The sequence below is a fragment of the Aptenodytes patagonicus genome, chromosome 19 (assembly GCF_965638725.1).
Source record: "Aptenodytes patagonicus chromosome 19, bAptPat1.pri.cur, whole genome shotgun sequence".
In the NCBI taxonomy this organism is placed as follows: Eukaryota; Metazoa; Chordata; class Aves; order Sphenisciformes; family Spheniscidae; genus Aptenodytes; species Aptenodytes patagonicus.
In genome coordinates this window covers 7,399,240-7,423,066 of record NC_134967.1, presented here as the reverse complement: position 1 = coordinate 7,423,066, position 23,827 = coordinate 7,399,240, and the positions used below count along the sequence as shown (strand labels likewise).

Genomic DNA, 23,827 nt, shown 5'->3' with positions numbered 1-23,827 from the left:
AACTAGTTGTAGAAGAAGAAAAAAAAACAAAACAACCAGACAAACCTAAAACTTCTAGCGAGAGAATTCTTTAGATTTTTGGGGCAAAATCTGACCCAGACCTGAGGGACACGATGTGTTACAATAGCCTTTCGTTTGCCACCAGTACACACGAACATCTGACAAAAGCAGAGCAGAAAGAACTTTGTATCTTATTGCTGCTGCAATCTATGACATTGTAGTCCATAGCATAAGATCAAGTTTTCAAGTTAGTTAGATAGCTCTGGCTCTTAAGTGCCCCAGCAAGCTCTGTAGAATTGCAAATTGTTAGTTAATACTGTTTTTATTTTTGGTTTGGGTTTTGTTTTTTTTTTTCCCTGGTCACATAGAATACGGTAATCAGGAAGCATAAATACGCAGCATAAAGGGTGAAAGTGTCTTACCAGAATCCTGTCCAATATAAATCACTTTGAAAAGTAATTTCTTTGGCAGGTTATAATCTGCACTGATTTAATGAAGTAGTATATAGCTCTCTTAGACTGTCAACAGTCAGAAATCATTCCAGGCTCCCAGTACCACATGCTGTAGCTGTTGATTTAGAGCAGACCATCTGGACTGACAGCTTGTAAACCCGTCCAAGAGAAGGAAAATGACAAGCTGAAATATTTGTAAATTGCTTGGCAATTTTGCACGTAGACATAAAATTCCAAAGCAGGGTATGGTCTGTGGCTATCGCTGTATTATAATATGGCCAGAATTCAGTAAACAGTGAGATGTTTCCTAGCTTCCAATATGCCATTCATAGGGCAAATTGATCACAAGTTTCAGCAGAGGAACTGGCAGTACCAGCTTAGCCACACTGTGACTTCTAGCCCTGTAGAATCTCTGCTGTTAGAGGAGAAATTACAAGAGATCTGTGAATTCACATCTATTTAAAAGAAGTCACCACGGTTTTGGGGAGAAAAAACAAAAGCTGCAGCGCTCTCAGTGCATTTCTGGCACAAGACAGCCCCCTCCCCCTTGCCCCTCCCCCCAAGTTTGAGTATTTTTCCTGCCTGTACTGGCTTAACTTTTGGTATTGAAGGTTTTGAGATAATTATGATGATAACGAGGATGAATGGAATTCACGAACTGGGTACATGTTGATGTTTTAGGTGTATTACGCTCTTTCAGGTTCATTCTTTCGATTCTTCTGACTACAGGCTGGGACATGAAGTGCTTGTTAGCCACTTAAGCAGCATGTAGGTATCCTTGGCCCCACTTAGGGGTCGCTGGTTTTCATTTTTCTGTTTCTCAGACAGAATAACAGGTTTTTATTTGTTGCATCCCACCCACCACCAATTGTTACATAACCTAGATCCAGCATTACAAGAGGACTACTCCTTTTCCATCTTGAGTGGGTTCTGTGCTGCAGCTAGGACCAATTAGGTGTCTCAAACATTAAGTGAGTCATTCCTATTGATTCAGATAGAGGGAATGTGTGTTAGGAGCAAATAATGAGCTGATATTTCACAATAACTGGGCTTTGACTTTCCCCTGACCTGACTTACCGCTGTGCTGCACTTCGATAATTGTGTTCCAATCAGCTGTGTACATTGCTTGAAATAGAGGTGGGTTTACTTACAGTACTTCCAAAATCTTGTTTTCTATACTTATCTTAAAAGAGAATATAACTTTGTGATTTTGCTGTAGCAGTTTTACATGCCCGTCATTTTCAAAGGAAGCTTGGAATAGTTATAACGTAGAGATTCGAGGGTGGGGATGGGGGGGGACCAAACTCCAAGAGCAAATGTTGCTGAGATGGCAGTACGGGTAGCCTCAAAGCCACCTAAGCATGTCTGATCTGTTTGCAGAGCAAAAGCCATGCTGCGTTTGAAGTTTGAAGTATGCAAAGAACTGAGTAAGCACATGGAGCTGCTTCCAAAAACAGGTTACGTTCAAGCTCAGTCATCCTTCAGTGTGCAATTGAAGTTTCTGCCCAGGTAATCTAACAACATTAATCTTTTCAGTATTTAAGACAATAGCTGTAGGAGGCTGTCAGTGGAAAACATGAGCAAGTCAAAGGTTTGTTTTTTTTTTTTTTTCTTCCTTCGCACTGTAGCAGGCTGGACTTCACACTGCTGGTGTCAATGCAGTCCTAGTCTCCCCACTCTCTCCCCCTTAAAAGTTGCCAGATGCTCAAGGAGGAAATTAACTTGGATCACATACCTGTGAGGAAATGCTTTTCCTGTGGTGACAGCAGTAGTGTGAAAATTTTAGCAGTTGCATTCCTGGTAGGCTGCTCCCATTTCTGTGGGGAAGCTATTCTTATACAAGGGAGAGGTTATCTAGGCAGGTGGCTGCTTCATGGATCAGTGGTTAAATAATTTCGGGACAAGAACTCCTGTGCTTGCTAACTAAGGTAAGAATGGTTGGGCTTCCTGTTCATATGTCTCCTACCCATGTACGTTTTTCTCCAAAATATGAATGTATTGATCTTGAATTTCATGTAGCATTTTATGTAACATCTTCTAAGATACAAAAAGCCTTACCCCAGCAAGTTTCTCTTCTCCGTTTCATGATACATCTTACATATACAAACATAACTTAGTTGTAGGAAACAAAGAATTCCAGTTTTTAAAAATTTAAATTCAAGAGCTCTTAACTTTATTTACCTCGTCATTGCCATCCTGAAGAATTTAGCAGGACATTTCTTTTCAAATATAAATTAAATTATATAGATCTTAATTCTGGTGTATAGCCAAATACTTCAGGGGCTTCCGCATTGATTGCTGCTGCAAACCTGCTGCTTTTTTCATACAGGTTATCTAGTCCCAGTGATGTGAGTATATTTGGATTTTCACTGATGGTGCTCAGCAGCTCTGGATTCTAAATTGAGAGTCTAGTCACTGATTTTGAAATTTTCACCAGGTTAATATTCAAAGAACTAAAAGTATTTACAGTTCTTCCAACATCTCAAATCCTATCAGATTACAACAACAGTAACCATTATTATGACATTTTTCAGTTCCTAAACTTCAGATGCTGTAAAGCACTGTTACACTTACTGAGTGGGTAGCAGCATAGCTTGGATTTAGGACACTAATCTTCCTTTGAAAAACGGGGAAGCTTCAGAAAGGAGATTTGATGAGATTAAGGCATTTCTGACACACAAAATACGTATCTGGCTGTTTCAGTATACAGATCAGTTTTAAAAGACCTAACGCACAGGGGGAGTGCGTGTATGACAGAGAAAGATGGGCTTGCTACAAGCTGATGTGAAGTACTGAGCTAGTGACACATTTCTGTAAATGCCTTCTTGTTGACTTAGTATTATAAGCTTGATTTTCTCAGAAGAAAGAAGTGTTATATTAAAAGTAACACAAAAGTAAAAAGAAACTCATTCAGCAATACTAAGTGAACAGACAGATGACTGAAGGCTTGGGAAGCTCTCCCGAGTATTCTGTGTACACTGAAATGTTTGGTCAGACGTTACGATACTCATGTAACTTTCTGGGTGTTGTGAAGCAGACATTTTCTGTGTATTTGAAGGCAAGTTTTCTAATCGGCTGACGTTCAGAATTCCCAAATACCACATCTTTCAGTTTTTCTGCATTTGGAACTAGTCCTGCAGATGCTGGCAGTCTAAATCTGATTTGTCTTTTCTACTTCTCTTTAATTGCTTTTAAGCATAAAGATGCCGTTTTCGGAGAACTATCTGAAGGCTTTCAGTATCTTTTCCCCAAGGCATAATAGCTAATTTAGAGTCCATCACTGTGTATGTACAGTTACAATTATTTTTTTCCCCCTCTGGATTATTTTGTAATACACGAATTTCTTCTGCTATTCTAATGCCCTGTGACAAAGTGAAAGCTGATACTTTATTCCTACCTTGTATTTAACTCCAGTTCCTATCTTTAAACAAGTTAGCAATGCCTTTGAAGATCACCTTCTAAAGTCACATTTCAGACTTGCAAAATAACAGCCAGCAAGATTTCAGATCACCGTTAACTATTCTTTAACAATACATTAAAAAACTGCATGTAATTCCAGTAGTAGTAGTAGGAACATTGTCACTGTGGAGACCTAAGAACAGGAAGCAATTCACTCTGATGCTGTAAGACACTATAAATAGACCAGCAGAGCTAAAAATGGTACAGCTTTTGTATTGTCTTGGCTTGAAGCTCTGAAATTGAGCTTATGATAGCAAGATGCTTCAGCTACAGAAAACCCGCATATTTCTTATAAATTACTGACCTGGTATGTAATCGGACACTATTGGTCTCCAAGTTTGTTTCACTTTATTTATGTCTCTGTGCTTTGTGATACAATTGGTTCTACCTCAAACTGGCTGGTAATTAACTAACACCAGTGTCAAAAGGAAACAATTGCCTAGGTTGGGTTGGTTATGTGCTGTCGTTGCAGCAAAGGTGCAGAAGGCTTATATTCTGATCATAAAGTAAGCTTTAAGTTTTTCAGAATTTTAAAAGGCTGGATGGCATTTCAAAAAAAGGATAAATGGATGCAGACCTCTGTGAATAACTCCCTTAAACTCCTGCATGTCCAAAATCCTGTCTTTAAAAAATAAAAATAAAAAAATCCAACATGAACGTACAAGGTCAATTATTCTAACTTCATTGCTAGACACCCTTGCAATCCGTGCATACCTGCTCAGAGCAGATTGTCTGGAGGTATGCCATTCTGTAGGAAGTATGTGACAAGTCCATAATATTTCAGATCTGACTGCATCTTCTTTTTCTTGGTCAGAAGGTGGAACTTCATAGGTCACTAATTTTTGATTGGCATTTTCTTCCACCATTTTCCCTAATACGTGCGTATATCTTACATACAAGATTTTAGCTAGACTTCACTTCAGTGAAGCATTGGAGTTGATGCTTAATCAACTATACATGTGAATACTCCTATTGGAGCACAAGTACTGTGTAAAGATTAAAAGCTGTGATTAATAAAACTTGTAGACCTTAAGTACCACATTTTCTTTTTGTTCAGAAACACGTCCATCAAAAGTTTATTATTCCCCTTAGCCAGAAAACAGTCAAAATATTTTTATGAAACTGAGTGTACTTTTTTATTTTTAGGCACTCTCTTCCTGAAGATGCAGGGAACTATTTTAATGAAGAGACAAGAGTTCTGGAAGTTCCAGTGACAATACTGATTGTGGATAAGGTTAGTGATTTTTATTATGCTGGTTATCAGACTGACAATAGATGTAAATTATTTCAGTGAATATTCGCTTAATGATACCTAATCTTAACTAGTAAAGAACTAATCTGAAGTCCTATGATAATAGTAAAAGGTGCTTAAAGTGATAATACAGATTTGATAGTTTCTTCTTGTCAGCATGTTTACAATACAGAGAGTTAAATTCTTTCTAGATAGTGCTCATCTATTCCCTAGTAGTTTCTTTTGTACCGGAGTTATCGGATAACATAGCACAATCTTTTTATTCTGACCTGTACTGCAGATGTAGCGTATTCTTAGAGTTTACATTTCCTGGAGATGCAGGTGCGACTCCATTCTAGCATATGAAATTTGAGATACAAATATTTTTTTTTTTTTTTAAATTTTGCTTACCAGAGACATTTCCTATTGCTTATTTTTGGAGAACAATGAGGCTGAAGTTCAAGATAGGTATGTTACATTTACAGATGTTATTGTCAAGGAATAGAGTAGAATAACTTTTTTGCAGTTATCTTTTTGGATGACATTTCACTTAAATCCTGTCCTTACAATGCCACAGATGGAGGTTTTTATCCTGTGCTCTTGCATTTGTTTCAGGCTAAAAAAGTTAATTTTACTGTCCATGCAATTGTTACTACTTCTGATTTGGAAATCAGTCCAGCACGAATCAATTTTGGATACTGCACAATCTATGAAGCTGTGCAGGCAAATGTCACGCTAACAAACAAATCCATCTTGCCACAAGAGTTTGGATTTGTGGGACTTCCAGAGGTATGTAGTTATCCCACACACACCTCTTCTTGTATCAACATATATTTAATTGTTATGAAAACATGTTTCAATGTGAGTATAAATAAAGCATAACTGGTTCTTGCAAACCCATGGAAATACTTCTGCCTGCAGCACTGTGGAAACACACCGATTGGTTCTGGTTTGCGTAAATTTCATCTTCTTATACCCTAAGCATTTTCCAAGCAGTGTAAACATCTTCAAGGAGATTTTACTATTCTCACCTACATAACATTATTAAGCTAACTTTATCCTATTAGATTACCTATTTTTTACACCAAGAAATCTACTAACAGAATACCTGGTGCACTTTTCTTTCAAACTCACAGGTCGCTTATACTACTAAACAAAGGCTTAGGGATGTTGCTTTGGCCTTGAGGCTGAGGAATATCGCACAGTTTGCATGCAAATGCCTAAACGCTTTGTCTTTAAAGCAGGATGGCCATGTCCAAACTGCTTATGGGGAACCGTCCCCTGAACCATGCCTAGGTATTTTCTGACTGACTGTAAGTTGACGTGGAAGCTAAATGAATCACAGGAGCTGCCAGTTTCGTGTGGGCTGGGTCTACGGAATTATTTGGGGTTTTTGCAAAAAGTTAGCTGTTCAAGCTTCATAATAGCATGATGATCACAGTGTGAAATCATTTGGCATATTGGAATCGGAGCTAGAGGAACCTGACATTTAATTAGGCATTCTCCCTTTCTCTGCTGTTTTAGGGATTAAAATCAAGGAGTTAGGTAAAAGAAATTGGAATCTTCAGCTTCGTTAAAGCTTTACTTCACAGCATGTGTTTCATGATTAGCTTAAAATGTGATGGGGAGACATTCTTTAATCATCATCAGCTCAAACACAAACCGATACACACTTGTAGATATTAAACCGGTACTTATCACTATGGTATCTGCACATCATACAAGAATCAGCTCTTCAGAGACAGAGGGGGAACTGTTGAGATTCTTATCATATTTCATTCAGTTGTCTATGAAGAGTAAATAAACATCTTTAGAGAAAGGTGATTACCAGAGATGGTAAGAAGCTGGGGAAGAGATTCTACTGAAGTCTGAGTTAATGGATTTAATGCCTTTCAAGTTATTTTGAGATGAGAAATCTGCACGTCAGTCAGACACTAGTCACTAGCTCAAATGAAAGCTTCTCACTAGAAGGTTTCTGTTTTCCTGACATTTGTACATTTAGTAACAAAATGTTCTTATCTTGCTAGTAATGCCTTAATTTATTTAATAATTTGATAATTTAACTAATGTTTTCTTATTTTAATAACAATAATTTCTTATCCTGCCGTTTCGAAGTTTGTTGAAATTCAGCCCAATGATGGATTTGGAGTTCTTCTTCCCCTTGAAAGCCTGACATTGGACATAATCTTTAAAGCTAACAAGGCAAAAGAGTACAGCTTTGAACTAACCTGCAAGTCAGAGATTAACAGGTATGTTAAGAAACTGATTGAGTGGTAGATAATCTAGAAGTCTAAATCACACTGGATTTCCACTGTTAAGCTAGTTCAGAAAATAAATCCCTGCTTTGAAGAGGTAAGGCTAGGATAAAAATGTGAGGCGGGTAGGAATTCTCCAGTTGACAAGAGATGGTCAATGCCTGTTAGTTTCATCCTTCGTTTACATGTCTGTCTTTACTGAGGTGACTTTTCCTATCCCACCTGAAATTTATCCTTGTCACATGTCCAAGCTGCAAGTTTGCCCCAGGTCATCTTAACCTGCAATGTTCTGCTTGCTTTTTCAGCAGAATTACTGAAGGATTTTTTTTGTAAAAATGCTTCATACATTAAGCTAATGCTACTAAAGTAATGATGGCATAAACTTTGATTTGACTGGATGTATTTGCAGAAGTTCACAGAGGAAGAATTCAAGTAGGGACTCTAGCCAATTGTGCATTAAAAATAGATAGTATTATTGTTCATCTTTAGGCAAAATTCCCATTGCAAGCTTGAAATTCTGCTTAAATAGGGACTACAGGATTAGTTCCCTATTTTCCGGGCTGATTAAGAGACTATTTTATGCTGAGACAATTTATCATGTGTTTATTTTTAGACAATTCAAGCTGTCATGCAAAGCAGTTGGAGTCCACCCACCTCTTGAATTGTCTCATTCCTTAGTTCAGTTTGCTGCAACAGCTTTAAATGGTGTGTCTACAGCAACGCTGTATGTGATGAATTCCCATGTGAGTGTCAACCACTTTACTCGTGCTGTCCCAAGAATTGGCAATGGGGAAGTTGCCCCTGTTGGACCCACTTCATTTGAATTCCGTGTGCCAGAAGACTGTCCAGTGACAATTACACCTTCTGTTGGAACTGTGTTGCCTGGGAAGGTAAATTCACTTTAAACGTCAAGTGTTCTGCCAAATGTTTTGATCATCTACATCCCTACAAATGCTGTCACTTGTAAATGAAGCTCAAAGCGTAAATTATTATTAGAATAGCTGGAATATTTTGTATTGTTTGAAATAATGTTTTAAATTGGACATGAGGGATTAATCATCACAACTGGCTAATGCTTTATGGGAGTTTTCACCCTGAATGTTCTTTCCCCAGTGTTGTCAGTATGATTTATTTGAAGAATGTTTAAATATCAAAAGTATTGGTCATGTAAAACCAGCCCACTGTAACACAGTGGACTTCCAAAAAAGCTGCAAGTGACCTTATCCTTAGGATCACCTTATTCACTTGGAAAAAAATTGTATTTTATTTGTTAATTTTTTGCTGTTGTGTGTATGCTCCTATTGAGCTTTGTAGGTGTAACACATGTATGAGGGCTGAATTTTGCCTATCATTCTTGTGTATGCTCTCACGCTCCCAGAAAAGCTTGATTCAAGTGTCCTTCAGACCAACATTGTCAGATCAGCTAATCAGAGAAGAGGCAGTTCGGAGGCTTTGCAGAGCAGCTGCGACAGGGGCAGAAATACAAGTAAGGAATGCTAAGAACTAGCACATGCTGTTGGTCTGTTACTTCCAGATATTTGTTGCTCTGGATGGTATTTTTATCATAAAATTATTTGCATACTAATGAAGCCCAAACTTACGATCCATGTAAGACCTGCCTATAAAGGACAAGAGTATGATTGTACTGTTGCAATTAATGTGTAGTCTGTTCACTGAGCAATAATTTAATTTCATGCTAACAATTTCAAAAGCATTCCTAGAGGATTTTCTTGCAAATGCTAACTGCAAGTACTCTTAAAAAAAAAAAGATGTTTCTACGCTTCTTGCAGATTTACAGCATACATGGACTTTATATGCAATGCTGTAGATCAGTTAATTTATGTGAGCACCTGTGGTTGTCTTTAATTATGAGATAAAAAGGTAAAATTCCCATGAGAGATAGTCTTTTACTTGTCTGCTCCAATAGGGGAACTCTTTTTTTAAGATGGGGTAAAATATGTCCATTTCAACTTAATTTTACATTATTAGAAATGTATGTAATAACTACGGTTTCTATGGCTTGTTACCATAATCCTACTGCTGTATCCTTGTTTCATGCATTCTGTCACCTCTTAGGTCCTGTATCCTTGGGCCAGGGACTGTGTATTTGTAAATTGATGTCTTGATTGGATTACCAGTGATCACCCTCAGTGTATAATGTCTCTGTGTGTGTATTTGCAGAAAAGGAAGAAAGATGAAAAGAGAGAGGGAAAGAAATTAAGCATTTCCATTACCAGACAGCAGTCTTCCAGACAGCTTGTAAGGGATGGAGGCAGTAAATACCTGACTTCTCTATATAGTTCTGAACAACCAAAATCCAAAGAGTTAAAGCCTGAGTAAGTCAGCAAAAGCATCTTGTACTACGTAGATAACATTCTCTTTATAAGTGGTTTAATAAAAACCTATAGGTAGACAAGAAAGCAAACTGTAGAGAAGAAATAGCTTTAGCTATGTTGCAAAGGCTGTTTCCAAAATTAGTACTGCTTTTAAGCCACACAGCTGTACCCTCTCATGTAAGGCAAAGAATCCCTTTATGCATCAGAGGGATTGAAGACTTCAAAGAATATATCAGAAAGCATGAGATGTGGCTGTATGGGTAAATCTGGCTGAATCAACAAGGGTATTATTTAAAAGGGCAACTAAAAAGCTGAACTTAGTTACCAAAAGAAACTACTACTAATACAGCTTTTCTGAATAGGTCTAACAGAACTGAATACATTCAACCCAGATGGAAACCATCCGATGGCCCATAGCCATGGCTATGGGTTAATTTTTTTTTTTTTTGGAGGGCTTACATAGTCCATCGTATTAGTCATGGTCATCTTCAGTCCTGGAAATGTAATGGTGCTGTAAAATGTGTGTTTTAAGTGGTCATTTTACAATACATGTCACTCGGTGAGAATTAACATTACTGGCATGTGCTATCTAGAAATTTGGATACTTGGATGCAAAATCTGATACTTGAGGTTCCTTGGTTAGCATATAATTCAACTTTTTAGAACCACACTTCTGCCTAATCTGAGGAATTTAGAAGTGTTTGGAAGTAAATAGATGCCTAAACACCAGGCATTTGGCTGTACTAGATGTTAGATATTTTTGACTAAAATCCCACGTTCATTGCAATCCATTAGTTTTAATTTTTAAATACTTTCAGTACAGGTCATAAACATAGAATTTATATTTGAAAACCCCCATTATGAAGTATTGCTTGGCATATTGCATTACAGAAATGTGATCTTGTGTTTACATTTCATTGAAATGATGTGGAAGTACTGGAAGACGCTGGAATACTTAATGTATCTAGCATAAGGAAATCATATTAAGGATTTTTGCAATCTTTAGTATAACATCTATTATCTGGGTTTATAATTTTTATTCTCTTTGGCGAGAAAAGCAAACCACTTAGTCGGGTGGGTCCATTACTGTGCATCAAGACAGTCGCTTATTTTCACTGTTATGATCAATTTTGAATGTGTGACTAAGAAACAGTAAACACAAGTAGCTCAGCAGATTCTATTTGATTTTTTTTTTTTTCCCCTTGCTCTCTCACTTTCTAAGATGACTCTTATTCCTGGATTTTCTAGTTCCGATGCTTATATGGCAGCCCAGGCTTTCCTGATGAGGAATTTCAGTGGGAGGTTTGAAAAATACATCATACCGTGCTTTGTTGCAAGCGGACATATCAATGAAAAGAAAGGCTCTGAAAACCTAAGCTGCAGGTATTTGCAATTAGATATGTGCAATTCTTGATAGTTCAGAAATTTCAGGGGGAAATGGTGGGCATGTTAGTTTATTCCTTTGGGGAGGAAATATGTTTTCTGATCTTAATTACTTCATAGATCAGTGGCAGAAAATCATGCTTACAACCCACTAGTTGGGTAAGAATCAAACATATGAATATCAAAGCGGCTTAAAGAATAATTGTATGAAAAATTTAAGCCAGATGTAGTTCATCTTTCTGCTTAGGCATACACAAAAAAGCCAGCCACCAAAAATTATATATTGTTTTTAATACCAGGTTAATGATATCCTGTGATATGAACAGAATAAGAACAGATTTCTGATAATAGTTTTTATTTCTGTATGATCCAAGAGCAAATATCCTTTTACTATCTCTCTAGCCCTTACAACACCTTGTATTTGGAGTTGCACTGTCCAGCTGTAGCACCATCTGTTGTGGTCACTTCAGATAATGGAAAAAACACAGTAAATTTTGGTGATGTTGCAGTAGGTATGAAATTTGAATTCAAGTTTTGAGTTTTTTCTGTCTGACATTAATTTCTTCTGAGCATAGTTTTGCTTTTTCTTTTACATTGTTCAGTTGATTTTCAAAAGTCAATATAGAAATTAGCCCTGTAATAGGTACTTAGGTGGAAAATTAGGAGCCTATCTGGCCAGCTGAGGCATGGAAAAAGCAGACTTGATCCTGAAACACGGAATCGGGAGGTCTATAAGTGACTGTACAAATTTGAAAGTATTTTGGTGAGCTTTGGCTAATGTATTAGCCATAGAAATTGAATGAATGTTTGGCCCAGGTAGAAGCATGAGTGAAAAGGAAGAATGGTAGTGCGTGAGTGAGCATCATCACCACTTTTTGAAATGTTTTCATTCCTGTCAGGTCACAGAATGATTAAGCAAATTACAATACAAAATATCTCCCCAGAGACGCTGGAAGTATCCTTGTTTGGAACATGTAAGTTAATCTGCCATTCAGCTTTTGTTTAATTTGAGTCTTTATCTGTAGGAACTGTTTGACACTAAAGCAAGGAGGAGGTAGCAGATTTCAGACTTAATACACATCTTTCAGAGTCAGGCAGGAGGTGATGTGAAGAATATATTGGACGAGCCTAGGTGACCTACTGGAAAGCTTATTCCATTCCACCCTTTTAACTGAAAATAATTCTGCGGAGCGCCAAACTTGAGAAGCACTTAACCACTTTCTAGAGTATCAGGTACCGATGACAAAGCTAGTTTCAGTACAGTACGTATGACGTACGTGTGAGACAGAACCAACAACTCAATTTTTGCACAATGCTGGTCTGAATTTCTGAATACCTTGTAAGAAGAGGCTGCTACACTGGCTTGTCTGGGTTAAGTTGTGTGGGATAATATAGGAGAAGGCATGTCCCGGATCTTAAGGTGTTAATGACCCACTCCAGGCAAAATCTGAAAATGGAGTTACATGGGGATCTTACTGACTGGAAAAGGATCTTGAAGATATTTGAATTCTGTGGAGGGAAAAAAAAAAAGATTAGTTCGTTCTTTCTCTTAGGCAGTTACCGATCTCTGAAAAAGCTTATAGGATGGTTGGTTTGTACATCTTTGGTCTGAACAACACTTAGAATCTGTTCTTACATCTTTCTCCCCAGTCTTTGTTTATAAACTTTTTTTTCTTTGAGTTGCGCTGTTTTAGCCAGCATTCTCAGTTCTGAATCCCAGTGGTCCCTTCCTGTTGGTCAGACCAGTTGGAATGCTTGAGCCAGGTGAAAATAAAACCCTTATCATCTCTTTTTGTCCAAATGAGAATAAATGGGTGAGTAAGAGATACAACACTAATGGGGGAAAAAGAGGAGAGATGGAGAGATGTAATGGGCTGTGTAATATACACATATTACCGACCGGGATGAGTCTGTATGATAATAAGAAAAACTTTGTTGCCTGTGCATAGCCCCTCCCAACATTTGGATCTTTGTCTATAATCCAGTTAAATCCAGTTACTACTAAGTTCTGTAGTAATGGCTCATTTGCGGGAGGGGGGGCAGTTGGAGGGGTGGGGGATGTTTTCCTTCAGCAAATGGGCTAACGCAGACATCCTCTTGGCAGTTTTTTGAAATGCTGGACATCCGGATGACAAAAACCAATTTAACCCTCAGTATCACTGGTCGTGGGGTGATGCCATCAATTGTTTGCTCTGTGGAAGAAGTACTCAATATGGGATATGTCATAGCCGGAGAGAAGGTGACTTCCACATTCAAGGTAAATCCCTCTATGCTGAACCAGAAAGCACATCAGCAATTTTTGTAAGGAGGAAAAGGAGTTCTGTAGTTTCTAGTCCGGCAGAACAGAAGGCTGAGTGGCAAACTGCAGACAAAAGAACATAGCTTTAAAAGCACGTCTGGCAGAGTGATTTGACGCGGAGACAGTTTCAGGCCAAAGGCAGCAAAGCTGTGCAGGGAGGATCTTGTTGCTGCTTCTGTCCTGCCTGCAGCCTATACAAAAAAAAAGAGATCCAGTACCTTCTATAAAAGAAAGAGAGAAATGGCCTGTGTGATCTTCTCCACAGATCTAGCCAGTATGCCGAGGGATGTGAAGTCAGAAATGGCTTTGCTTTTACCAATGTTAGAAATATTTGTCCTCTTTCTTTATTCTGTCCATTACTGCTACCACAATTGAGGCTGCTCTGTGTCCACACAAGCAGTGACAAAGGTACATGGGTGAAATGCAAAACTGGTCCTACAAAGAGCACATGAGGGTTTGCCATGGTACGGTCTAGGGAAGTTTAACCGATTCACTCATTCATATACTGCAAATTCCCACAGACTCGGAAACAGGCCAAGATCTAGGCATACTTTTTCTCCTCTCAGATTTTGTCTAAGTATGTCAATAACCAAAATATATTACTTGCTGCAAGACTCTTAAAAGGAGCCTGGTCCCTGTTGTTGGGGGGCAGGGGTTTACATGACACGTTATGGGTAGCAATAACACATGCTTTCAGTGGCATCTGGGTACACGGTAGTACAGTAATGCAGCAAAATAAATTCAGCCAGTTCACAAACTATGGATCCTACAGGCTTGAGAATAAATTTTCTTAATGAAAATGCTGTTGTGTAAATTAATGTCATCAGATACAGAACACTTCCACGCTGACCCTGCGATACTCCATACAACTAGATTCGCTTTCATCAACAAGGGACAAAGATCGGCAGAGACTTCCATCCTTTATTATGTCCTCTTTGCAAAGAACAGAGTTTGTTGGTAAACTTGTTTTTTTTTCTTTTTCTTTTGTTAAAGATTCCTGAAGTATAAAGCAGTATTACTTTGTCCTGTAGATCTACACAACTGTCAAAACCTGGGGCATCACATCACTGAAATTAAAGACATAACTTTGTTTACCCAGTAGGAGCTGTACTAATTCTTTCAATATGGGTAGCTGTAAATTTATGCAGCCTGAGCAAATATCCACAAGTAAGGAGATACTAGTGTTTGAATCTAAATAAACCAACACAGTAATTGCATATTAAAGATTACATTTAGGGATGTCCGTCTCTGTAAAACCACGTTAGAATATAGGAAGAGTTTGATGATGCTTCTTCAGTTCCTCTAGAGATGAATGCATTAAACTGATAGATGGATTTATCTGGCATTTCTAACACCCTGTTTTGCTGCAAAACCATGTATCAGGTCTTACTTATTTGCAGTTCCAACAAAAATTAAATGGGCTTAAAATATATGAAGAAGTAAAACAGAGCTGTCCTCCTTTCTTACTGGTATCCTCGTTTTTATTTACCAGGAACACAGAACTATAATGGCTTAAGCGTTTTCAGCATCTTTCCAACAGAAGGAGAAATTGATGCTGGGAAGAGTCAGGATTTTACTGTTACTTTCAGTCCTGATCATGAAAGTCTGTACTATTCTGACTGTCTCAAGGTTGTGCTCTTTGGCAAGGTGAGACAATCAAGATGCCTGGAATATGAAATCAAAGTCTAAATATGACCTACAGTGATTTTCATCAGCATGGGTCTTAGTAGGAGTTTCAAATAATTTTATCTAGTGTACAGAATTTGTAGGCAGAAATATTATCTTTATTGGATTAACTGATGTAGGTAGGAGATGGCAGGTTTGGGGCCCACTGACTTTTTTTCAGGTTTTAAATATTCAGTTATTAATTCATAACAATAGCGAGTTGGGATTCAGTCCTGTCTTCTGCCCAGCTGTCCACTGTGTGAATGAGAGGTGATGGGAGCTAGGTTGCTGCCACACTGCGGAGCACAGCTCCAAGTGGGCAGTAGCTACTCTGCAAGTAGCATTTAATGGCCGTGGAGAGCGGAGCTACACCTGCGCAGTGCAAACTGACAGGTGCACTGAGTGCCAGGAAGCTGCTTCTGCAGTCGCTCAGCACGAGGAAGGAGGTTTCCATCTGTGGAGCAGCAGTTGAGCTTAGATGGAGCCCAAGTCAGGATATACAGGCTGGCAGCATAGCAGGTGGCTTTACACCATGTTCCGAAAGAGACTGACCAAAAGTTAATGAAGAGTGCCAACTAATGACCATCAGCAGGCACTGCAAACACAGAGCAGAAACTGGTAGTGAGCAAATAAGTACTGTTTCTCTCCTTGCACGTTTTGTATCTTCAGATTATCTTTGGAATTGCAGTTAAGAATGCAAATCAGAATAAGCTGAAGATGAATGGAGACTGGTCCTAGTTCACGAACTTTAGCCAAGTTTGGCGGCAGATGAGTTTTGCCTCTTTTAGTGGCTTTAGTATAAACAGTTTGTCCAGTCCCTTCCTGACGCACGTTGCCCAAGAACGAAAGGTTGTTTAAAACAGAAGTGCCTGAGTGGACAAGACTAGGGGAAGGTGCAGGATTCTTGCATTAGAGTACAGGGCCTCTTGGCATTTATATAGGCAGATGATGTAATAATTTCTATGTAACTGATGCCGTTGTGTCAGTATTCCAGTTACATCAGTACTTAAGCTGTAACCCGCATTTGAAGCATTCTTGTCCTATATAGAAAATAGCCCATGTGATCCACCTAAAGGGTGCAGCAAGAGATCATCCAATGTTTGTGGAAGGGGGAGTTCCGCTAGATGTGCCCATTGAGTCCTTGGCCGTAACATTACCTGTGTCACCGCAGGAAGCACTAAAAGGAGGTAATGTGTTACCACTTACACTTTATTACAGAACAGTGAGTGATGAGACATGGGCATGTTCCTCATCCTTTTAAGAAAAAGTAAATTAAAGATAACTTTTCCAGAATCAGAACAAGTAAGTATTATGGTATAACCTATATTTGTAACACCAAAAAAATGCAGGAAACTTTCTCTTAAGGAAAGATTTTCTCTTAATTTTAATGCAGTTATGTCTTAATGATGATCTTCTATCTTTGCAACTTGCCTTGCAAAAAATGATTATAATTTAATACTACTACAAAGTATTAAGATGTATTTGCTTCCTGCACTTCTCTGATTTGCATTAAATATTTATAAAATTATTTTATATATAATAACATATCCCGGAGTCTCCCGATTGTACTGTTATGAAACAGACACACTTTCAGGAGTTTGAGTTTATCCTTCCTTAATTTCTTTGGACAGGATCTGTGTTCAGAGACAGTATATAAGCAGCTCCCAGCTCCTGAGCTATAAATAAATCCAAGCACATACCATACACAAGTAGGAATATAGTACACACAATGTATGTGCCGTGGGGCTAGAAAACGAGCATGAAACTTGATAAGCAATTAACAATTACAGTTTGCAATTGCCAATTATGCAAAACCTCCTTTTGCTTAATTCTTCACTAACTCTGTAAGGAGGATCTCCTCATATATGCCAACTCATTAGTTTGCCACATCACCACTTTGTTTTGAACCATCCTGGTGTCATTTATGCTTGTTCCAAACTGATAATCGCTCAGTTTTGACTGCCTCAAAGTTTACTTGATTCATATTTGCTCAGAGCTGCAAGAACCTGTGAAGTCCATTCTCCTCATTCTGGAGTACATCGAGGGAGAGAGTTCGCCAGTGCCAGCAATGACAGAACTGAAAGTTGGAGCTATACAGAGAGCTCAGTTTGCATCTAAGAAGGTAAAGTAATAAAAAGTGCAGTTTGATGTAAGGCGCTGTAAGGAATACTGACAGTGTACAAATGGCTACTAGTTCTTTCTGTCAAAAATTCAGTCTCTAAATTAAAAAATACAGCTTTCGGGGTTTCTGATAAACTTTACATTATAAAAGCATCAGTGTTTGAAAAGAAAAGATTATTTTTCAGGGGTTAATATGAGGAATTAGCATTATCATATGAAGTCAGCAACAAAATTAATTTAGCAGTTTGCTTCCCCGGTTCTGCAGTACAGTCTGATTTCAGTCTGAGCACAGAACTAAATTACAGGTCTGATCCTGTTATTTTAGTGTAGTATTTTATGACAACTTGACACAATGAACAAGATAGATACTTGCAGTTTCAAAGGGCAGAAGCAATTTGGCAAGCAACAGGCCCCCATAGAGCATCTTGGCAATGCAGTCTTTAATAAACAGTCATTGTGTTTGAAGGAGCAGAACTGGCTGTAATGAGGGGGTGTGTGTGTGTGTCTCTCGTAGAACATGGAGTTCAGTTTTGATAGTCTGCCACTCCTGCAGCAGAAGGGATTCACTATTGAATCTGCGAAGGGAACGGTTGAGCCTGGTCAAGTAAAATGCATCAGTGTTTCTTGGATGCCACCTGCTGACTTTTGTGTAAGTTACAGTTGCTAAAGCATGTTGCTGCTTAAACTGGAAGTGTGTGGCAGCTGTTTTCACCAACTTGTAGGAGCAATACAAAAGCGGATCTTGAAGATGTCAGCAGTACAGGCTGCTTTGACACATTAGGATGATGTGATGATACTCCAAAGGGAGTATAGCCTGGTATAAACGCTGATATGAGAATAAAAGTCAGGAAGAGTACGTATGATTTGGAGGCTTGCTACCTCACCACAGACTTCCATTCATCTGTGTGATGAAAAGAACAAGCATTAGTCGTTTGCATCTTACAGAACTTAGAACTTCTTACAGGTCACTGCATTATATAGCACCAAAAGGCCAAAATGCTGCTGCTGTTGACTAAAAGACACAGCTTTGATCACACTGAAGTGAGCTTTTTAATGCCCCTGTGCAAGAAAACCTGCAGTCCTGCTGACACAGAACTAAGTTCACATGGATCATTCTGCTACGTTTCTTTTGGCTGTGGGCTGCCTTTCCCTTGGTATGTTCCTGGAAGTCAGTGGGGCCTTTTTGATTTTCCACTTTATGAACCCTGTTTCCCTGGCTACTTCTGCCTTTTTCTATTGCAGAGTCTAGGTATGAGGTCCAAACATCTCTACAGGGCTGTGATTGCCCTTCCTGATTCATCTTCTTGGGCATTCATGGAGGCTGAAAGAATTTACTCCCCCGCTTTTTGTTGTGAGCTGTGTGTGGGATGGCAGAATGAGTAGCTTGTTCCAAAATTACAGGATTGCTGCTGTCATGTGCAGAAAGAAGGCAGTAGAGTTCCTGGCATGATATATCACGTTGACATCGTGCCTCTTGGTAACCACTGGTTGTTACACAAGATTTAACACTAACTGACCGCTAACAGGATCCATTTCTTTCGCAACCCTCACTGCAGCGTACTCTATTGCTGCTGTGCCCAGTTGTCACGGTTGTAATGTGGTGACGATATCTGTAGCACTCTGGAGATAGAATGCTTAGTCATTGCTACTTTACTTACTGCAGTACGAACATTGCATGAAAATATAAAAGAGCCAACACAGTGGGAAGAGAGGTAACCTATAGCTATAACTGGTACATCTTACAGCTGAGATGTAAAATACATAGTTTAGAACTTGATCAACTAATCTGTTCTATGTTAAAAAAAAAAAAAAAGTTGGTTTAATGTGTGGATTTTTTTGTAGGCCGATGACGCTCTGCTTGTGACAGCCCTCCTGACCTTAAAAGGTGACATTAAGGAATCTTACCGAATCCTCTTCATGGCAAAAGTTGTGTCTACATATGCTCCCACTAAGTGAGGGACACAAGCTGATGGAAAGGAAGATGGAGGCTTATATTACTGGGAAAACAGTGGATCTCAGTTGAAACGTGGAAAGATTTTGAGATTGTTGCAAATATGTGAGGGGAGCAGGGAAGTGGGAAGGAAGGTGATGTAGTATTTCTGCTTTTTTCCCAAAAAAATTCTATGTAAACTCTGGTTCCACTAGTTTCATTTTCAAGCTGACTCTGTGACAATAATCTTGTGGTAGAAGAAAGAATTAATGAGGGGCCCAAGTAGATACATCTGCTGTTAATCACAGTGTCTTCCAAAGGTAGGCATTCCCTCAGGAGGAGTATCTTTTCTACATCTACATCGGTGAGTTTCAGACAACATATCTTTCTCCAATTTCAGATGCATTTTAATGGATTTGGAAAACCCTTGGCTTTTTCTCTCTTAAAAGACCAGAATAAAGCTTCTTATTCAAGTCTCCAAATTGTTTGAGCAGCCATTTTTACAATACACTATGAAATCTTCCTGACGACACATGGTCAAGGAGGAAATAGTGACCATGCTGTTCACTGAATCGCTGGATGTGGTTAGACACTTGCCCTAGATCATGGCTGTCCAGGAACTTTGTCTTTCTACATTTTTGCTTTTCTTTGAATTCTGACTAAGAGTAGATTTCTGCCTGTTACTGGGGAAATTGGAGTGCCATGCAGGTATAACTTCTGTCAGGAAGCAGTAGCTAGTTCAGAGAAGAGGAAAGTACAGAGGTACTACACTACGGAGAATGAAGGGACCGGGAAGTTAGCAGAAGTCTAGAAACAGAGATAATCTTTTTAAATCTCATATCACGCTCTTTCTTGAATCACAGTAGGACTGTGGCAAAATTCCCTCACCACCACTCCAAAGGCGTATTGCCATTTGGCCCTGTGTAGCTGTTAAAATTGCTTGTTTAGATCATGCAGTAAGAAAATAGAAACAGACTACTTGTAAATATCCCTAAGGTAAAATGTGTCAAGCTAGTTGGACTGCAGGAAAAAGCAGTAAAGCAATCGTCACAAAAAATATTTTACCTAGTTTCCCCCTTTTATAGAGGAAGCTTGTATAACTGATGAAGAGGGGTTCCTTGTTTTTCCAAAGACAGTATGTTTGATCCACTCAGATCTGTTCTCATTTAATACTGGATCAAGTGGCTGTGAAGTTACTTAACTCTTCGGTCTAAAGCACTACAGATGCTCAAGCAATAAACAGTCACCACAGGAGGAGGCAGGAGCTGGGAGGGGGGTGGCAGTGCTAGCCAGAGACGGCTCTGCCTTCGTAAGAGAGGCACTGAGTATTTCTGCTGGCACAGCTGGGGCAGTCGGGTTGAAGTTGAGGACAATGAAGTTTGTGTGCTGATTCTCTTATAGAGAGCTCTAAAAGGGAGACTGAATACCACTACATAAAATGAAACTGTTGCAAATAGTACTGCACGGTTGACAGTTACCTAGCAATAGGGAAGTTTTCAGAAAGCAAGGAAGTGCCCAGCATGTTGCAGTGGAAGGTTTACTTCAGGCAGTTAATTTGGGGGCATCCATTACGTGAGGATCCTTTTGGATTTTACTCTTGGAAACTGAAAAGTAATGGCTGAGAATAAACTAGTCTCCAGACTCTCATAACCATATAATGTGCTGAAAATAAGTGTAAAATTATCTACCAGGAAACAACACCCCTGTCTTAGGAATCTTCCACTTCGTAGAGGTCAGGTACTGTGAAAAAGCATCCAAAGGATTAAAAAAAGTAAAAAATTTAAAGAATACATGTGAAGACTGTGACTGTGTTGAAAAAAATGTGGAGGTTGCTTGCAAGAATAAGGCAGCGGCTTAGTAAGCAGAAAGAAGGTGTATACGCAAGGGCTAGCTGGTCCAGCCGACAGTATTTGCTTGGACACTGCATCTGAAAGATTCATAGCAACTTTGGAGAGCTTTGGATGTGCCCATTCAGTTGTAGAAGTTGGAGGGTCAAGCACACAGCATTATATTAGTGCATTCAGTATGTTAAGCTGGTTATAAAAAGCAGCTGCCGTTGACCAGCTTAAGTCATTTTCTGTACTGAATAGCTTAAAAGGTAAGCAAAGGGTGTAACCCATTTTTAACTGCATTCTTTGGACTTGATCTTGAAAACTTACATGAATAATTTCACAGGCTTGAAGTGAGCATAAGGTTCTGGGTTTCACTGCTCAAAGTTTCCATGCCTAAAGCTAAATGTGTATTCATTCTCTCCAGGGGAATGTTGAACCATGATAATAAGAATAGGTTGCTGTTTCTGGAGTACTGAAAATAAAGAAAACTATGGAAATTTGAACGTTTTTTATTCTCTTTCATGAGAGAAAAGCCTGTTATTTTATCTCGGGCCTTGAAAGTAATCATATTTGACTTCTTGGGGGCATAATGGCTGATCCTTGCAGGATTGGGTTTCCCTTTCTTACTGGATTGGTTTTGTTCTTTTGGCATACGTAGTTCAATGTGCCCAGCTCTTGCATGAAGCAATACTTGAGCAATGAGAGAGACAAGCTGCTGTGGAAGGGAAAAACAAATTGTCTGATGTGGGAAAGCAGATCCATTGTAAAACTTAGTGCAGGCATGCAGAGTGTGCTTCTTCATCTGGAACACAACTAAATCTTAAGAGGTAAAAGCACAGTTACTTTTTCTGCAAAATGTAGCCCTTGGATGTTCCACTATCATTCAAATGAGAATTACCACATTTCACCAAGGGATAGAAAACCATGGGATCCTTTCCAGAAAGAAACAACTAATCCTCTGATATATTTGCTGCAGTTCTTGGGCTTGATTTAGCATTTAAATTAAGTTTACCAATCTATAGAAGAGTGGAGTAAATAGCTTTCCCTTACTAGACATCTGACAGAGCTTGTTTCTTTGACTAAGCTGGCTGAAGTGGAAAAGTTAGTGCCTAAACCCTGTGACAGTTGTATGTTGTTTCATCGCTGGGACTCTTCACTTGCCTAAAACCTCTCGCTTATGTGCGTGAATGTTGAGCAAGCAAGCCAAGGATTCAGTAATAGATCTGACTTCTAAAACAGAAATAACTAAAATAATTTCATTTAGATCAATGTAGTTACTTTTGCTATATTTTTAGAGCCTCTTTAGAATCTTCACAATGCAAATTTGCAATGATCTGAGATGCACACTGTGAGTCTACTAAAAATTGAGGAAATCTACATGGATGCTCCTACCTAAACAATTCTTATGTATAATGTATACGAAAATAGCTTCTTGATCTTTCTCCAATACAGGAAACAGAAAATTGACTGAGATGACTGACTACTGGAAACAATTCTAATTTAGACACACCAAGCCGAACTAGAAATAGTGGGTTTGTAGGTAATTCCTTGAGGCCATAGCTGAGAGCGCTGTTGCATTCTACTTGCATGGCTTAATACCAAGTTCACAACTACCAGAAGAAGCTCAACACAGCAGCTATAGCCTTCATGCAAGTTAATCTTTTGGAAAAGTAAAAAATCCTGTTGAACACTGTGCTTCCAAAGCAGGTTATCAACAATCATAGCACATTTGGTATTAAAATTGCCAGGAGATTCTAAACATGTAATCTGATGTTTGTTTCCATATTATAGGACTCCAATAGGGATGGAGCCCTTATTGTGAGGATAATGTGGAAAATGTAACCTCAGAAATCTGAGTTTCCCAGAAGCTTAAGTTTTCTGCTCCTCTGACTGCACTTCTGAACATTAAGCTTTCAGATTGAGTTTTGCAACTGTGATCACTCTTGGGTCACTCTTGTGCTTTCAGATTTGGATCTAAATGCAAACATGCTCTTCTTGGCTCTGATGCAGTTCTAGTTTAATCAGAAAGCAATTCACATCTGTGTACGATCTTTATAATCCTTAAAAGCTATATCTAGCTCATTTCTAAAACAGAAAGGAAGTGAGAGAATAAGTACTAGTGTCATACACGTCTTATTAATACACGTTCTGCTTATCCAGTGACTTCAGAGATTGCTTCACACTTGCGAATGCAGCTTTTCCTAAATGACCAATGGTCCCATGACCCTGAGCAGTCCTGTAGGAAAATACTTTAGTCAGTATGCCACATGCCATTACTGAGCCTTGAAACACTGTTTTTGAGCCTTATGGAGCAAAAGTGGTGAATATCATCTGGAGAACGGTCTATCGAACCTGGTACTTCCAAGCTATTGTGTCCATTGTTGCTCCCAATGGCATGATTGCCCCTGGTGTATTCGAGCTTATCCATGCTTCTTATAGAAGAAACCTCTGGCAACCCAAGCCCAAATGTATTCTCCTCCTGTTGCATTAAAAAAAAAAAAAAAACCCCTTCTATTTTGTCCCATTCTCATTACTGGAGGAGCTTTTATATATGCACCCACCTCTGAGGATATCAGGGACCTCAACAGATATGTCAAAATGCCATTCTTTTAGTTGATCTTCCCCTTTCTTCAGTTGAAATTTTTATAATCCATTAATTAGCTCCCCTGCTTTTCAGCTCTAGATGTCTTTCTTTCTGTTGCTTACCCAGTTATGTATCATGATCACCCTGATTCTGACCATCTCTTATATTGACTAACATCTTTTTTTCCCATGTAACTGACCTCTGCTGAATTAGTGCTTCAAAGGTATCTGACCTTCAAGTCACCTTCTACTGTGAAGCAGAAATAATCCTTGCTCATTCA

The 23,827-nt window shown here is 38.8% G+C and overlaps 1 protein-coding gene across 1 annotated transcript in view; it reads left to right on the top strand.

Annotated features, from left to right (window-relative positions):
* Nucleotides 1–19,722, top strand: part of CFAP74 (cilia and flagella associated protein 74) — a 49,709-nt gene extending 29,987 nt beyond the window's left edge. Inside the window, 19 exon segments of the mRNA XM_076356404.1 lie at nucleotides 1,833–1,961; nucleotides 5,058–5,145; nucleotides 5,758–5,931; nucleotides 7,258–7,391; nucleotides 8,011–8,287; nucleotides 8,776–8,883; nucleotides 9,579–9,733; nucleotides 10,982–11,116; nucleotides 11,519–11,628; nucleotides 12,016–12,071; nucleotides 12,811–12,930; nucleotides 13,221–13,373; nucleotides 14,243–14,372; nucleotides 14,908–15,062; nucleotides 16,129–16,267; nucleotides 17,075–17,202; nucleotides 17,716–17,850; nucleotides 19,044–19,150; nucleotides 19,152–19,722. Of these exon segments, the coding sequence (XP_076212519.1) occupies nucleotides 1,833–1,961; nucleotides 5,058–5,145; nucleotides 5,758–5,931; nucleotides 7,258–7,391; nucleotides 8,011–8,287; nucleotides 8,776–8,883; nucleotides 9,579–9,733; nucleotides 10,982–11,116; nucleotides 11,519–11,628; nucleotides 12,016–12,071; nucleotides 12,811–12,930; nucleotides 13,221–13,373; nucleotides 14,243–14,372; nucleotides 14,908–15,062; nucleotides 16,129–16,267; nucleotides 17,075–17,202; nucleotides 17,716–17,850; nucleotides 19,044–19,150; nucleotides 19,152–19,224 (2,506 nt within the window). The 3' untranslated portion in view covers nucleotides 19,225–19,722.
* The last annotated feature ends 4,105 nt before the right edge of the window (nucleotides 19,723–23,827 follow it).